General features: G+C 36.8%; 1 protein-coding gene and 1 long non-coding RNA gene across 2 annotated transcripts; one reads left to right on the forward strand and one right to left on the reverse strand.

Moving 5' to 3' along the window:
* The first annotated feature begins 1,241 nt into the window (after positions 1-1,241).
* LOC129274378 (sulfotransferase 1C2A-like) lies at positions 1,242-13,734 on the forward strand. The gene is made up of 6 exons (XM_064108697.1): positions 1,242-1,386; positions 4,419-4,535; positions 7,514-7,640; positions 9,835-9,929; positions 10,944-11,142; positions 12,474-13,734. The coding sequence occupies exons 1-6, from the start codon at positions 1,285-1,287 to the stop codon at positions 12,578-12,580; spliced, it is 747 nt and encodes a 248-aa protein (XP_063964767.1). The 5' UTR covers positions 1,242-1,284; the 3' UTR covers positions 12,581-13,734.
* A 1,207-nt stretch (positions 13,735-14,941) lies between these two features.
* LOC135156338 (uncharacterized) lies at positions 14,942-17,236 on the reverse strand. The gene is made up of 3 exons (XR_010295442.1): positions 17,124-17,236; positions 16,382-16,506; positions 14,942-14,989 (listed from the first exon to the last, which is right to left on the reverse strand). It is a non-coding gene; the product is annotated as an uncharacterized LOC135156338 (long non-coding RNA).
* Between the last annotated feature and the right edge of the window lie 1,378 nt (positions 17,237-18,614).

An 18,614-nucleotide genomic window follows, 5' to 3' on the forward strand; every position in this document is an offset into this window, starting at 1 on the left:
GTTTCAAATAAGACTTTAATTGCTATTTTTTTAATCATCCATCATTTCTATCACCACACACTTTCCGAACTTTAAACATTTTCATGGTTGAGCGTGCACATTCGAAAACTTAGGAATAAATACTCTATATACTGCATAAATGTATTCTTTTCCTAACAATTTCTCATGATCAGTTCAATTTATGGACAAATCAGTGGTGGGTCCAGAATTTTAAAATGGGGGAGGGGCCTATAATCGGGGGAGCCACCAACATTTTCAAATTTTAAAATGATCTAACAAGTTGTAGAGGATACTACCATAAACCCCTATGATGATACGTCACAATACAGGGGCCGGGGAAGGGTTTTCAAAGTGGGGGGGGGGGGCTGACCATACAAAAAATCACAATCGTATGGTCATGTTTACATTTTTGTACGTGCTTTTGGAAAAAAGTGGGGGGGGGGGGAAGCCCCCCCCCCGCTTCCGCGACCCCTGCAATACATTGTGCTCACTCAACCATGAACATATGATATCAAAATTGTGTGTGGAGTGGCTAAATGATGGATAGTAAAACAGCATAACACCATAAAATTCACCTAAAGACAACATTTGCCTAACTTTGTATTTGCACAATCTGAAAAACGACTCGTGTGACTTTCAAAAATTGTCATTTTTAATTCAATCTTTAATTACTCATGCATGACTCAACTGATTAATCTTATTTTTCCCCAGGAGTTGCTTAATGAGTGTAGAAAACCACCTACGGAATATCATATCTCAAAATAATTCTGTTAGAAAGTTACAGCAATTTGATTTAGGGGGGACTTACTTTTTTTGTTGTGTATAGTTGCCAGTATGGCGAATGTAGAATAGTCATATGAAACGGGACCGTGATGTGAGTCACGCCTGCAAACGTAAGTACCAGATAATATTTGAATATAAATATTCTTGAGCTTTGGATAAAGTATGTTTAACATTCAACATTAGACTTTACAGGGGCCGCGGAACCGGGGGGGGGGGGACTTCAGCCCCCCACTTATTTCCAAAACCGTGTACAAAAACGTAAAAATTACCATATGATTGTGATTTTTAGCATGGTCAGCCCCCCCCCACTTTCAAAACCGTTCTGCGGCCCCTGCTTTAGACTTTAGACTTCGTGTGAATTCTTACTCACTATACAAATATCGTACCTACGAGATACATGTACGTTATAGATAAAGAATCTACCCAATGCAATAGAATATGTTTCACTTTTAATGATATAAGATCTGTCGCATACAGCCCTGGAATACAACGATCCAATCTATGTTCTGCCTGCAGCTATATTCAGATATTCATACTTTGTTCATTAAATGTAGTGTTTTGTTTTGGGGTCAATACCATTATATTTTCTTGATCTACGACACGGTAAGACACTAATTAGTATATTCCAAAATTTGTTATATAACAATATTAATTACGACGCGTCATGTTATCGTCTTTGTATTGTCTACAAAATTTTTCTCCATAGATAAAGAAATAACATGAAAAATCAAAGGGTTTATATTGATATTGAAATCATTTTCTTATTTTTTGCTAGCAAGGGCAAATGATTTACGCCTTATTCACTTTAATTCATCATGAAAGAAAACGTTTATTGTGTATATGGATCATTTCCGTTTTGAAACCCTTCTACCAGCGGTCCCTGCACAACATAACTTGTCACTACAGTATACCCATCTCCAATCTGAATGCTGAGCTCCTATATAACAAGGAGACAGGAGGTCCCATTTTCATAAAGACGTCGGGATAACTCAGCCCTTATTCGTACCTCCAACCTTCCATTCCATCTACCACTGAGGAACATTATGTGTATTTGTGATATCCAATCAAAGGACAGATTTGAATCTGAAATTCAAATTTGCATAAACATCTCGTTTGATTTCACATTTTGATATCTATCACAGAAAACAGGTCATTTTGTGACGCGCTTTAATTAATGAATGAATGATAATTCTGAAGAAATAGGAATTGGCAAATATGCCCTGTCTACATTTTGATAATTATGAAATAAGGCTGGTTGATTATGTGGAAACAGCTAGTGAGGAAGGTCTATGGTCTTTCATTCTTTTGGTGTTTTACTTGACACCTTCCAGCCACGTTTATTATGATACTCACAATTTTGTTGGCAACATTTCATTCTGATTCGCCCAGGGCTTAGAGGGTGCTGGTTTAAATTTGACAAGAAAAAAAAGGTTTTCACTGCAGAATACAGGTCATTTTGGTTACATTTCCGCTATTAATCAATCTACCGGTTTTCAAGGGGTCGGGATGCTGCCTATGGAAAATAACATATGCATAGCAACCGATCATACCCTTATCTCCCCTTCGTACCAGAATAGTTCTCATATGCCCTAAAAACGTCCTTTCATTTTTTTATTTAAAATAGAAAGTAAAAGAAACACACACACTGGTTCCTATGACACCTACGCAGCATTTATTTTACTTAATGTATAGAGGCAGCAGCATGAGTTCCAGATTTTCGTCGAAGGTCCCCGATTGCGTGGTTCAGACATGCTACGAGTATGAGGGCGTCATCATGCCAAACTTCATGCCCTTGCGTGTAATGAAGCGCATTAGGACATTTGTATGTCGACCCGATGATCTTTTCGTTGTGACCTACCCAAAGTCAGGTATGTCGGCCTACACATAATCTGAACTTCCAAACATCATCTAATTCAAATTTGTTACAGATTTGAACATCCTATGTAGAAAATCATTTCAAATTTCATTTTCCACAATATTCCGTTCATTCCGTTTTCCCTCTTTTTGTTTCGCTTGCATGCATAAAGAGCGAGACTAAAATAAGCACCACTTTTCCGACGGCGGCGGCGTCGTCAACATCAAATCTTAACCTAAGGTTAAGTTTTTGAAATGATATCATGACTTAAAAAGTATATGGACCTAGTTCATGAAACTTGTACATAAGAGTAATCAAGTATTATCAAACATCCTGCCTTGGTTTCAGGTCAGATGACCAAGGTCAAAGTTCATTTAGGGTCAATGAACTTACACCATGTTGGGGGAATCAATATCGAAATCTTAACCTAAGATTAAGCTTTTGAAAAATCATCATAACTTAGAAAGTATATGAACCTAGTTCACAAAATTTACACATAAGGATAATGAAGTATTACTTAACATCCTGTTTGAGTTTCAGGTCACATGACTAAGGTCAAAGGTCATTTAGGGTCAGTGAACTTTGGTCATTTGGAGGTATTTGTTGAATTACCATCATAACTTTGAAAGTTTATGGATACACTTAATGAAATGTGGACATAGGGGTAATCCAGTATCAATGCTCATCTTGCACAAGTCGTAGGTCACTTAATCAAGGTCAAATGTCATTTAGGGTTAATGAAAGTAGCAGTATATTATTATATGAATGGTGTTTTTTGTGAATAACTATTTATAGCCATTTTCAAAGTCAGCACTGCTGCTATATTGAATCTCGTAATGTAGGCGACACTGCAAGAGGCGCTCCACTTGTTTATCTATATTTTCCATTTTCATATTCCATTTTATTTCTATTTATGATTTGTTTTCAGTTCAGATATATTCATTTAAAAATAAGTTTACTTATTTATTCATATATTTATCTATTTTTTTATTTTTATTTATCTATTCATTCATTATTGTTATCATTAATATACATCTTTTTTTTTGGGGGGGGGGGTGGGGGTGGGGATGGGCAACGGCACCAATCCCTAACCGCACGTAATTTCTGGACATGTAGCTTGGATGCTATTTCCATTTTTCGGGTTCAACATGGACGGGACATTTGTGTGTGTTAATAAAGCACGACGGTGATCTCGGCAAACTCGGAGGCGACCACTTGAATAGACATTTCCCGTTCCTTGAGATGGTCGAAGACATGGGTAACCCAACGGTAGGTCAATAGATTTCCTTTTATTTACACAAGCAGACAAGGGCGGTTCCAAAATTTTCAAAGGGGGGGGGGGGGCATTTTTATCAGGAAAAATTTGACAAGCAAAAATAAAGAAAAAAGTTTTCACTACCAAATCGAGGTCATTTTGTACCAGGGAAAACTTGCCCTCTCCCAAAAAAGGGTTTTCGCTACCAAATAGAGGTCATTTTGTTGCAGTAAATATCAAACAAGCAAAAGAAAAAAAGTCAGCACTAGCATAATGCATGACATGTTCCTCTGATACTGCACACGGGTAAATGATGCAGACCAAAACACCGTTTTTATTGTATTACTAAAGCCCCTTTCACAATTGGTGGCGCGACTGCTTACCGTTACGATTGTGTGAACATAATATTGTGACCAAATGATCGCAAACGATCACAAGAGCGATTGTGAAAGCCCCTTTATTGTATCGCTAAAACACTCTATATCGATGATAGTTTTGCATATTCATATCATGACGTCATTTCAGACCTCGCCAGCATTGATTGATTTGGCTGAGAAGATGCCATCTCCAAGGATGCTCAAATCTCATTGTCACTCCCCCTTCCTACCCGCGGATATCGGAACCGATGATCCGAAAGCAAAGGTAATTATTATACATGTATAACAATATGAACTTCTGATAAAACATAAACACATGCGCCAGCAATCATCCCAATTATAGTTACGTGATTGAAGAAAACAATATTATTAGGGGGCACGATATGGTGTAGGTCTACATTGGAGAAATTGTTGAATTTTTAAAATGACAATCTAACTTTTTGATAGATTTGATATCGTATGGAACAAAACAATCTTTCTACACCCTCATTTTTTTTTCTTCCTTTTTTCGTGGAAGTTTATTCATTAGATGTATTAACCCTATCTTAACTGGGCTATTTCAGACCAGTATATACTAGGGGGGGGGGGGAGGGGTCAATTTGACCCCCCCCCAGATCTCGGCCGCTGATCGCGCGATCGCGGCGAAAATTTGCACGCGCGTATAGAGCCGGATGTAAACTACAAAACTGTATGGTAAAATTAAAAAAAAAGTAATTCTTTATATTTTTAATTAATTAATTATGCAAATAAGCGTATGAAATTTGCCCTAAATTTTGTTTTTTGGATATGTTTTTGCCTTTAACTCAATTTATATAGATAGTAGAATGCTAATTTTTTGTTGGAGTATCAATTATTACATTTCTAACAAATATCTACAAAAAAATTGCAAAAATATAATTAATTTCTTATGTATTTAATTGTTTTTTTTAATTCTTATGTATTTCTTTGTTTTTTTAAACCTTTGTTTTTAATTGTTTTTTCCAATGAACTTTGTCGGGGGCCCTTCTGCGATCATAAATAGCATAAAATAAATCCATTTAAACCAACAGAAGTAAAAATAATCATACATCTATGATTTTTGGTTGAAAAACACAATTTGCATTGATTTTGTACACGGAATCACGTTTTTGAGCAATTTCGGGTCTGACATGCACTTACAAAATGTTGCGTAATTTCAGAACCGCGTCCCCGGGCGTCGCAATTTTGGTCTCAAAAGATGTGCAAGGATTGAAAGTAAAAAGTCAGTAAGCGGCGCGATCAAAAAAACTTTGTGCGACGGCGTAGTGATGAAATTTGTCGAGGGGGGGGGGGGTCAAATTGACACCACCCCCCAGTTTAATAAGGGTTAAACCCATGCATGCCTTTGGTCATATACAGTGCGTATTAAAAAAACGAGACATTTTTGAAAAGTCTATAAACAATTTGTTTTCAAATTATTATATCTATATTTCAATATTAATAGATGCTCTGAGATCTTATATTTGAAATGACATTTAAAAAGTAAATTTTTTTCATGCTTGAGCTAACACGGGACGTTTTTGTCGGGGGTTCAAAAAGAGGCTTGCGCCAAAATGGCAGAAATGAGAAATTTGACGATTAGACTTTTGGCTAATCAGCAGACTTCCTCTTAATCTTTTAATTATCTTTGCCATAATTTTCGAATTATGCTGTCAAATTTCATTTACAAATTTATTTATTTACCAGAATTATTTTGTTTTTCATTTAAACTTCTTTTACCTTTGAATTTTCCTTCATAAAATGTAAGAAAAGAAGACTTTTTGTCAACCCGAGTAAGAAGATTTGCATTATTAACTGGGATAATTTGTAATTATTCAAATCCTTTTATTATGTGAAACAAATTATGTTATGGTTCCTATAAAAGACATGAATCCTATTTTCAAGGGTTATTGAATCCTTCACCATGCATGTTTAATTTTGTGAATGACAGGACAAACAGGAAAGGACTCATGTCTTTCAATGGCAATGGTGTATTGAGTCAATTTTGAAGGAGCAAGATATGGCAGATAGGGTAAAATGTATCAAAAAGTTGTGAAGCGAGCAAGCAAACATTTCCACTTTTTTATTAAAATATCAAATTTTGTGATTTTGAGATAATATTCAGAAAATGATATCATATTTCACTTTTCTGTTATTTTCCTTTCCACTTTTTTTTCTTGGTCATGATTTTTTTTTTTTTTTTTTGGGGGGGGGGAGCATCCCGAGCCCAACCGATCAGTATGCCACTGTTCAAACGCACTATAACATTTGTAGCACACAATGAAAGGATTTGAAAAAAAAGCTCTCCCATACTTCAAAGCTAAAAGAGAACATATTAAAAAGCAACAACAGCAGAACTATTCAAGCAAATAAGTATATTTAGAAATGATTTTGACCACATAATTCGAAAATTATGGCAAAGATAATGAACAGTTTAAGAGGAAGTCTGCTGATTAGCAAGAAGTGCGACCATCATATTTATCATTTCATGCCATTTTGGCGCAAGCCTCCTTTTTAACCCCAGACAAAAACATTTGTGTTAGCTCAAGCATGAACGAAACTAAATTATTTTAATGGCATTCAAAGGATAAGACTTCAGAGCATCTATTGACACCAAAATATAGAGATAATAATTAAAAAAAAAAAATTGTATAGACTTTTCAAACCTGTCCCTTTTTTTTATACGCAATGTGTATTTTAGTTATACCGATACATGCGAAGATTCTTTGCTACATCACTCCTTTGAAGAAAACAAAAAGATAATTGAGAATAATTGCGAATGCTGGCTAGGAAATCTGCAACATTTTCTTAAGGGATTTAACATATATTTGGATGTGAATAAGAATTGTTTAGAACTAGGTGAGATAGTCGATAGTGATAGAGTATTAAAAGAAGAAATAAAAAACAAAGTTGAAGATATTTTCAATCGCCAGTTCTTATTGGATTTACGTAATGATCGAGCAAATGATGTTGAACAAAATAAATTGAGACCTTATAAACTTTTGATGTATTACTGATTTATACGACATACAGTTATGAATGTTTTTGTGTATGTTATCATTGTATATATTTTAAAGCAAAATATTCATGCCATATGAATAAAGTTTGTTAATAAATTCAAATTCAAATTCATGCGATACATAGGCCCTATATATCCGTACGACGTAGATTGATATATGAATTTTTAGGTCTGAATGTGGGGCATAAATCAAATATGTTAAAACGATTTCTTTTGTAAAATTTCAGGTCATTTACGTAGCGAGGAATCCAAAGGACACGGCCGTCTCCATGTATCATTTCTGCAACTATGTTCCGAATCTGCCAAGTTACGAATCTTGGGATGTTTTCTTTGAAGAGTTTCTAGCCGACAGGGGTAAGTCCTAATTCCATAACAGACCTTATGTATAGGCATCCTCGCGTAGCATTGTCTTGCATGCGTTGTTGGCGCGATCTGCAACCGGCGCGCCGCGGCGCATCTCTGACAACTCTGTTTCCGCGTATTCCTATATCCTCTGAGGGAGGGCGCTGTGAGATTATGACGTCATATGCATGAGGTGTATATTACTATACACTGTAATGCGCATGCCCAAGGGTACCGGGTAAAAATGACAGAGGTAAAAATGGCAGAGGTTATAATGGCAGAGGTAAATATGGCAAAGGTAAAATGGCAGAGGTAAAAGTGGCAGAGGTAAAAATGGCAGAGGTTAAATTGATAGAGGTCATAGGCGGCGGAAGCGGGGGGGGGGGACGGGGGGACGTGTCCCCCCCTAAATTTGAGGTGGGGGGGGGGTCGTTGATGACCTTTTTTTTTTTTTTTTTTTTTTTGCTTGTCAAAAATTTTAGTCGGTCCCCCCTAAAAATTTTGGTTGTTATATAACTTTTTTTTTTTGCTTGTCAAAAAATTTTGTCGGTCCCCCCTAAAAATTTTGGTTGATATATAACTTTTTTTTTTTGCTTGTCAAAAAATTTTGGTGGTCACCCCTAAATTGTTTGGCTTCCGCCGCCAATGATAGAGGTCATGTACTAGCAGCTGCCCCGTATTTTATGCACCAAAATACATACTTTTCAATTTTTTAATCAGTGGTTCATGATTGCCCAAAAAATTCTTTCAGGAGCGGATGTGAAATGATTTCTATGTTGATATACTTAGGGTACAATAAAACCATTTTCATTTTTTTAAGAAAATGACATTTCATTTATATTTTTTATTACACCATATGTGGGAAAAACTGCTCGCAAATGACGGCACCGTTAAAATGTAAAATTCCATTAGATTTTTAAATCTTTGATGGATTCCCTAAAACCCCCACCAATATCATTTTAATTATTTGCTTCTATTTCTACAATAAACTTTATGTCAGTGTGAATTTCCCCTGTAATGAATTAAGTATAATACTTGGGATCCAAAGTTTGCTTCAAATTTGAATATTAGAAGAGCGATGTAACATGAGACGGCCGTGTATGAAAGGCCAGGAAAAAATAAGAAATACCAATTCAAGTGTTATCAATTTGGTGCAAGATCTACAGTATCATTTTAAAATGTTACCCTTTCCATTAGTCAAACATTATAATTTCAGAACATTTCTTATATAAATTGTATGCATGCATTATGGAGGGGCTTTTTTATTTTTTGGCATGGGGGTTTAAGACTGACCATTTATACTTCTGCCATTTTTACCTCTGCCATTTTTACACCGAGCCTGCCCAGGAGGAACAGCTCTCGGCAAGCGTCTAACAATAGGTTTTGGCCAAATAGGCGTGTCACAGAATAAGTTGCGTCGCCTAAAACCGTTACCAGCGACGTATGCTATTTTTTAAATGCTGCAGTCAGATTTCAACTGCGGTGCCCGCACGGCGAGTCGAAAATTAATTCCTACTCAAACCATCTATAATTATGTAACTGGTCCAGAAATGTTCAAACGGCCATAAGTGCTGTCATTATGCTTGCTTTCACATACGTTCGGTGGCTATACATTCACAATAAAAAATAAAAATAAATCAACAATATAGCAAGTTGTTCAAGCCTGTCACTCAAACAACAAGTTGTTTAATCTTTGATGTAATTGTTTAAACTTTTTAAACAACATGCTAAAAATTTTAAACAGCGTTTTTACAGTGTTTAGACAGGTTTAATGACGAGTAAATATTGAATTAACAGTTGCACACCAAGACAGATATTCCTCCATCTAGCTTCGAGTTGAATGAACACAAACTCTATTTCCATATCGGTGGCAATATTTAAAGATTTCGGTCAAGGGAGGGGGGGGGGGGTCTACTACCATCTTCCTGGGGTCGACGCCCATGGCTGTTTATGAATAGAAAATTATTCATTTCGATGCTCCATTTAAAAGTTTCTAGAATCCATTTTTTGCCATATATATATATATTTACATATATATATATATATATATATATATATATATATATCAATATATAATTTTTACTTCAGCCCATGGATACACTTGATTTGAAAACGTGTTACCAGTAGACGAAATCTCAAGTACAAATATACGGGGAAAAATGGGTTAGGGGTTAGTTAACTTCGTTGGTTCTTATCTCTCCAACAGCTCCTGAAGGGTCTTGGTTTGAAAACGTGTTACCATGGTGGAGAAAAAGAAATCACCCTAATGTTCTCTTTCTCAAATACGAAGATATGAAGAAGGTAGGCATTATCTGGGATCGAAAAAAAAATGGTTTGACAAAGGTGGCGCTCACGGGGCAATTATTGGATGGGCATAATAGTCCGTCTATCGATCTATCTGATAATGCAACAGTTACAAAGCGCTCTATGCCATAGTCTTAGGGAAAAAAGGTGCGTATTTGAACCCTTTTGTCCAGTATTTGGAACCCACGAGAACAAGACTTTCCATAAAAAGGTTCTTTACTTGCTCAGGAACCTCCAGTGGTTCGATAAACGATTATAAAAAGGTTTAAAAGTGGCTGTTTAAGGTACTTCATGACATTTTATGGAACCTCTATGGTCCGTATTCTGAACTCAGGTTTAAATTAAACCCTGGTTTAACGTAGTGATTTAACTATGGAGAGCCAATTGGGGTACAAATCACTAACAGTACACATCCAATCTATTAACTCATGACACCCAAATTGTTCATAATTGTCTGGGAATGATAAATTAAGTATTTTGATGTATTTTTTCTTCATTATGAAAGCAAAACATTAAACATAGCAAATATAAAATAGAAACAGGATTTTTGAATATTTGGCTCCCTATAATTTTAGCACAGAGTTAGACCATGGCCTAAATTAAACCCGACTTCAGAATACGGGCCTATATGGATTTCAAATAAAGGACAAGTATAAAACTTCTAAGAACCATAGTTTTCTGAGAGTGAATGTGTCTAAGCGCTGCATGCTATTACCCCAACTTTAGCACGGCCACTGAGCAGATGCTCGAGCTTTCAAGGATTTTTACGTACCAGCTACCCATTTATACACCGGGTTTGAAAGAGTCCAAGGACACGAGGGCTGCGGTGGACTAGGATCCTGGACCTGAGTGCCTATAAGTCCTGAGACTATCCGCTGTGTCATACCATGTTAAAACGCCTTATTGAATGACGCATGTGTTGAGGCGGGATTTGGACCGCGGACCTATAGTGGTGCAAAGTCCAGAGACCTATCAACCGAGCTAACTATTTTTCATCCCAAAACTAATCAGGATCTCCCAGGGGCCGTGCGACAGATCGCCGAGTTCATGGGTATATCTCTTTCTGATGACGTTATCGCAAAAATTGCAGAAGCTTCGACGTTCAAAGCAATGAAGAACAACCCTTCATCAAACCCAGATACTATGATAATGAAGGGTATAGAGCAGGCTGGGATGGAGAAACCAAAAGACAAATCGTTCATGAGAAAAGGTAAGAGATTACATTGTTCTATGAGAAGTAGAAGTCAACTTGATACCGGGGTGTTCAAATCAAGCGCTTATCTAGTTCTGTTTTTATCTCACAAAATATGAACTGCAGATGCACTCGGCCGTTCTTAAGAAAACATTACACAATTCATGAATAACGGCTCAACAATCTTTTGGCCATGCCCACGCAAAATGATAAAAGAGATGAACACGTACTGCATCCACTTTCCGTGACCGGCAACTCCCAGATCCGAATATGAATGCAGTTTACAAATGGTTTTGTTTCGGATACTGTTACGGCTGTTAACAAACTTATCCTCATTTCCAAGAATCGCCTGCCACCAAGCACATAAGTGTTCCAATGACCATCCATGCATGCTATTACTAATGAAAAATGCAACAAAAATCATGCAAGATTTGCTAAAGTACAGGAAAATTGTGGCATTTTTCTGAGAACGACCCTATCTAGAAAACCAAGTAAATACATTTTTTAGCTCCTTGTCTCTTGTTCTAACATAAATATGTTGTGAAAGAATGAATGAAGAGAACAATGGTCATGATGGTAGGCGTAACTTAAATCAAGGTTCCCGAAAGCTATCTACCCTAAGTTGGAATAATTATTGGTGATGTCGAAAAATATCTCTACCGGGAATCAAACCCGGGCCCCCAGCTTTGAACGCCGGTGCCTTGACCACTAGACCACAGAGACGGGTTAGTGGCTAGAGCAACCCCGATCCGATTGACCGTCAGGTAAACAAATCTCCGACATGCACCACCAATTAAATTTTCTTTGTCGGATGTAGGTGAGTTTTGAACAATAAGCTGGGGAACCTTGATTTAAGCGACGCCTACCATTGTTCTATTCATATATATATATATATATATATATATATATATATATATATATATATATATATATATATATATTAATGAGGCAAAGTGGTAATGCATTGTACTTTGTTCCAACAGTGTATTTTGAATTCCAAATTTTCGACGTTAAACATACGTCTTCCTCAGGGATACAATAAAGCTCACCATACTGTATATATATATATATATATATATATATATATATATATATATATATATATATACAGTATAAAATAATCACAAAAGGTTAAGTAAATGCCGTGGAACTAAAATCGAAGATTTTAAAAGGAGCATAGCTATGCTCCTTTTAAAATCTATGATCTCATTTCCACGGCATTTACTAAACCTAGTTTTTGTGATTACTTTATTCCATATGCCGAAGCAGACTATTTCTATTATATATATAAATATATATATATATATATATTTAATAAATATACATATTTTATATTTTTTCTCCATCAGGCGTGGTCGGAGATTGGAAGAATTATTTCACTGATGATCAGAATAAACGATTTGACGAGCTATATGAGAAGCAAATGGCGGGATCTGGACTTGAATTCGAATTTTAGGATTACAGTCAGATTGAAACAACCAATCTCATCGTCGACACGTAGGAGACAAAAATATCTATAATTCAAAGAAATAATGGGCCCGTGAGCAAATTTTATATCCAAGAAATTAAGTAGTTCCTGTGTTCTAGAACAGAAGTTTTGTATTACGAAATCTAAAATCTAAGAACAAGTTTCGTTCTCTAAAACACTGTAACAATACTAGGTAAAGTTTTAACCAGCACGAGGGTAATTATGTGTCCAACCCATTTGGGGCAGTATTTTGTTCAATGCGGGAAGCATATTGTCCAGTAAGGTTGAAAAATAGGCAGCAATTACTTTACAATGGCCAAAAATTTCATCACACTTGATAAATAAAAATGCCCAATGTTGGTTGGAAAAATAATTACCAACATAGAGCATTTTTACCCAATGTTTTTTTAGAATGATAGGGCATAGGTTTACCATGTCTCATATCAGAAGGAGCTAAGAGCTCTGCAGCAGCAACGCTGCAAAATTACCCTGGCTTTAGCAGATCAGCTGTTACACCCGGCCTAAGCGTTTCAAGTGTTCAGTGCAGTATAAACATTTCTTGCGGATTGGACGCCCTGTAAGGTTGGTTAAACATATTTGAACTTGTATGCATGTAAGCCCTATAAGCAAAAGCATAATGACTCGATTCTCTAAAGCCCATATTCTGACGTCGGGTTTAATTTAAACTCGGGTTTAAAGTTGGGTTTAAGTATGGATAGCCAATTATTACATAAATCACTAACAGTAGAAATATAATATTTCAGCTCATCTGGCTCTCAACTCATTCATAATTGTCTAGGAAGTAAAAGTAGATGATTGTCTTCACCTTTGAAGAATCAGGAAAGAGCACAGCAAACATACGAAACATACAACTTAATAAAGATTTTGACAATTTTGGCTTTCTAGTTTAGCACAGAGTTAGACCATCGTCTAAGTTAAACCTGACTACAGAATACGGGACTAAGCGTTTCAAGGGTTGAATGCAGCGCAATAAAAATTTCTTGCGGAAGGAAGTGGACGTCCTTTTAGGTTGTTTAAAAATATTTGAAAGTGTATCCATGTAGGCCCTGTAGTCAGTGGCGTACCTAGGATTTTTCACAGGGGGGGGGGGGCAAAACCGTCCGCCAAAAAATTTGACAAGCAAAAAAAAAAAAAAAAAAAAAAAAAAAGAACTTCAAGCTCGTCAGGGGGGCAGACTGCCCCCTCTGCCCCCCCCCCGTAGGTACGCTAGTGCTTGTAGTGCAAAAGCATACAGACTTAATTCTCTATCTGTTTATCAAAATGTGCCAGGGTGTATAAATTCTACTTTTGACAATCAGCTTTACGAGTACGTAGTAGTATGGTCCATCCTACATGTACTTTAACTACTTTACTTTACTTTACTCAACGATGTAAAAGGAATAGGTCTGTTCAGGTATAGGCTGATGAATCAGATACTGTTATGCTTGTGTAATATGCCAAATAATATTTTGTATAAAATTATTTTATATGTGATATTTAATCGTGTTTAATTGTATGTCTAGTAACAATAACATCAGAACTATAATTTAATTATATATACAAGTGTCCTAGATTATTATAGATCATATTTTTTTACGATTTCTTATACCCAAAAATGTTAACATAATTGTCTATGCCGGTGATAACAAAAATCCACACAATTACAGATAACTATTTCTGTTATAAGCATTTATGTAACATACACTCTTGTAAAGATTTGGTCAAAATAGCTAATCAATAAACTAATTATAATCTATTAGAAATTTGGTTTATACTGACCATTTTTTTTACCCACAATACAGGAACGTTTTCTGAACAAATACACACAACGAAATGATTCAAACCGTTTTGACCTCGTCTTTATAACATAAATGACAACGGTCGTTTGAAATAATTTTGAGCTTTGAAGTTTTATTCAAAAATTTAAAGTCTTTGTCTGATGTGAAAACATCAGTAAAAGGTAAGTGAAGATAGAAAAAGAGAGAGAATGAGAGAGAGAGAGGGAGAGAGAGAGAGAGAAAGAAAGAAAGAAAGAGAGGGGAGAGGGAGAAAGAATGGGATGGTAAAGAAAGACCTCTGCCCAAGTTTTGTCTGTCTGGCTAAAAGTATTAAAGATCAATTAATTTTTTTAAATGGCCGACACAAAATTTTGATATTTGTTGGGTTTTTTTTTGCGATTTTCTTGCATCTAAAGCATAAAAGATGATTGACTAACTTTCTAAGAATCTGGTAGAAGAACAGAAGATGCCATAAGAAGATCGACGCCCTCTCTAGTTGGGTTCCATCTTCTGGCGGCCACACCGATGCCTGGAACGTGAGGGGGCCAGCGGGGTTCTGCAGGACCCCCAAGGGAAGGCGTGTCTCCAAGTACGCCTTGTCTTCCCACCATTGCTCAAGCTATTTGGGGGAGTGAGTGAGTGGGTGTGTGTGTGTGTGAGAGAGAGATAGGAGGGGAGAAGGAAGGGGGTGTTAGGGTGGGAAGGGAGAGAAAGTGGGTGTTTGTGGGTGGAGAGAGAGGTGGTATAGAGAAGTGAGTGTGTGAGAGAGGGAGAGGGGGGGGGGGTATACAGAGGGGGAATGGAGGAATGGAAAGGAGGCAAAGGAAGGGGTGATGTGGGGGAGACGAGGGAGGGGGGAACGAATGAATGAATTTAACATGAACACGCTGAATTGATTTCTTACGACAAAATGACCCCAAGTGAATAACACGGTGATAAGAGTTGCTTTGAATAATGACCCTTTAATACTATTAGTGCTCCTGATGAACATTGGTCCTATATTAATGAAACTGTGTTGTCCCCATGTTATCATAATTAGCAAGCAGACCCAGTATTATTTCGAAGCTCAATGACTAAACAAAATACACTGAAATATATTGGTATAAACAAAGTTAACGATAAATAAAAATGAAGTGACTATAAAGAAGAAGAAACACGAACTACACAATCTTCCTTAGATTGTCATTATAAGGCAACTTAAAGCCAACCGCACACTATACGAGTTTATGTTCTGCACAAACGCATAACTATAGTATTTGCTAAAAGTATATAGCACCAACGGAAGTAACGTCGCAAATCCAAAGCGGCCGCCTAATATCTACGGTAGATATGAAGTTCGTATTTCATCAAATGTTGTAGAGGGAGATGAAATGCCGAAAGACTTTTTTGAAAATATCGAATTATAAACTAAAAATAATAATAAACACTTTTGCTATCTGATTTACACCTTCTTTAATGACTCAGTGTTAATTCATGCCTAACAGTTTCATTTGAGAATATGAATATAAGAATGGCCCAATTCCATGATGGAACAATACTTCTGTTAGTCCAATGAGGGTTTTGGTCAGCCTTTGATTTACTTTGAGCCATTCTGGGTATAACATTTCAGGATATATATATTTCACACAGATGGACTCATGTTTTTAGAAACAATTCCTTGTATATAACTCAAGTTTGTCAAAACATAGACTGGCGTTCTAATATATACTCAATTATCTGACAAGTTTTGTTTGTTTCATGTGATATATTCACGGTTAAAAAGATAATAAGTAGTTTCCCGCAATCAGCATGAAGCTGTTTTTCAGCGAGGCCGTGATAATTACAAGAATCCAGAAAGTTATAAAAAGCAAAACATTATATAACAAAACTAAACAAAACAAGAACAGAAGATGACAAGAATATGATAAAAATGATAATAACAGAAAACAAATGAAAAAAGACTAATTATGAAAAGCGTTACGAATGAATGACTGTATATGAAAAATTACAAAATTATAAAAATAAGTCCTACCCAATTTTTCATCTCTTTGGCTCTGTCCTCGAGTTTTGTATGAAGGTTTTTGCCAACACCACGACCAAACTCCCCCACAATCCTCTCTGTTTCCTTGTATTCATCTTCCGACAGAAATGGCTTCACTATAGAAACGGAAAATAATACGATTTCTATTGTAAAACTGGTTATTTTGTTTCAATGTACATCGCCATTAAAATGGCCATACGCTGACATTTTTTTATGGAAGGGGGGGGGGGTGGACAACAACACGCACGCAAACAAGATTTTTTTGAGGAAGCTCGAAAACGAGGGAGCAAAGAGATTGAGCTTGTCACTGGTGCAATTGCTTTTTGCAAAGTGAAATTGAAGGATTTCATGCACTTTTTGGTGATTTTGAGAGAATTGTCAGAAAAAATGTATTTCTTAAAAATAACTTTGGGGGCAATTTACTGCCGCCTGCCCCATCCCCCCACTGCATACGGGCACGATCATCATCATTATCATCATCATCACCACCACCATCATCATCATCATCATCACTACTACCACACGGTAGGCCCTATAATTATTTTACAACCGCCACTGGAACCTTTACTTGATGAAAGACATGTTTTTACATTACACGTTGTCGTAACAAGAACCTGGCACCATATAAACTAATTTCAAACACCCCCACACACCCCCAAACACACACACTCACACACATCCACCCTTACCATCACACACTGCAAAAGCATTATTCCTATACCCCGGTGCCTACCCGATTCGAGGTATTTGTTGAGAGTTTGAGTGAGCGGTGGAACCGGCAGTGATGGCAGGCTCTCATCATACTTGAAGGTCGGTTCCCACTGCGAGGTCGAGTTCAAAGCCATGCTCTTATCCTTGAAGATTCAGAAGAGGGGAAAAATTAATATCACAAGCGTTTAGCATGAGCCAGACATATCAATGAAACCGACGTTATAAGGCAGAATTCTCTCCAACGGATTCAAAGACATAGAAAATGTATTGTCAAATGCCCTTCATAGGCGGTGCTGCACCAGCCCGAGTATGCTCAATCTCGAGATTTTAGTCCGATCAGCCATCTTCGCGATTAATCTCGAGATTCAAGAAACCCCATCTCCACCAGCGCAAGAAGAGCAATTCGTGCTCGAGCGAGGCATCTAATCCCTAGTCGAATCCCGAGTGTGTCTGCACCTGCGAATTAGCAGGATAATTCGTAAATAGCGCGCTATTTTGCAAATAATCCGAAGTTGACTTAGCTTGCATCAATTTTTTGTTAATATATCCATTCTCTTCATGGTTACAATCGAGTTTTCAGGTCTCAATAGAAAACTTTTTCAGCTCCCGCTTCGCGCTCGCATTTTTTTGTTTGGTGAGATATGTATTCTTTTCATGAATCTTGCAAACAGTCTTGAACAGGCCTTTTTGCAGTCAAGTATATTGAAAATTTCAGCTCGCGCTTCGCGCTTGCATTGGATCGTTTACTGAGATACGCATTTAGATTATGATTACAAAAGCTGCTCAAAATGTTAGATTTTCAAGTCTAAATATTTAAAGTATCCAAACATTCGAGCTCGCGCTTCGCGCGCTCTCATGGTAATTTTATATTCAGGCCACATGAAATGCCTTATCTTGTTTCTATAAGAATGAAAATTTTGTTAGGACTAACTCCTAAAATTAAAAAGAAAAAATAATCAGATGTTGGCGGCCACGACGGGGAAAATGTAAATGAAAATATTTTTCGCCCCCCCCCCCCATTGATATGAAAGCTGGGCTGCCTCTGGATATGACGACAGAAAATGTGACCAAGGAGAATGAGGAACTCTACCATGACTCATGGTTGCCGGACGTCGGTAATCGGGGCCTCGACACACCCCCCCCCCTCGGATCAGGCCTAGCGAAGCCCCTGGAGGTAACTTTCTGGAGCTAAACACTATATCTGGTAAATGAGTCATGAAATGTTTTTGGTTCTTAATCATATACAGTCTACATACCTCAGATGAACGTTTCAAGAAAATATCTCCAGGTTATAAATGCTCTTGATCAAACAGGGTACCCACTCGTTATAATGAATAATTTTGCAATAAATGTGCATGCATGTATTATGCAGAAACATGTATGTCAATAATGAATAAATGGACTATGAACGTCTCGTTCTATTTGCATACATAAACTTGTGTTATCTTCGTTTCTTGTCCTGATTGTGTTGCATTTATATCAATTATCATTATCATATTATTTTCATCCCTTT

Source organism: Lytechinus pictus, chromosome 13 (genome assembly GCF_037042905.1).
Source record: "Lytechinus pictus isolate F3 Inbred chromosome 13, Lp3.0, whole genome shotgun sequence".
Lineage (NCBI taxonomy): Eukaryota > Metazoa > Echinodermata > Echinoidea > Temnopleuroida > Toxopneustidae > Lytechinus > Lytechinus pictus.

Excerpts from the sequence above, each read along its gene's own strand:
- LOC129274378 (XM_064108697.1), top strand. The coding sequence starts at position 1,285 with ATGTTCTGCCTGCAGCTATATTCAGATATTCATACTTTGTTCATTAAA. Across the intron at positions 4,536-7,513 it reads CCGATGATCCGAAAGCAAAG|GTCATTTACGTAGCGAGGAA; the intron begins GTAATTATTATA and ends GTAAAATTTCAG. Across the intron at positions 7,641-9,834 it reads AGAGTTTCTAGCCGACAGGG|CTCCTGAAGGGTCTTGGTTT; the intron begins GTAAGTCCTAAT and ends TCTCTCCAACAG.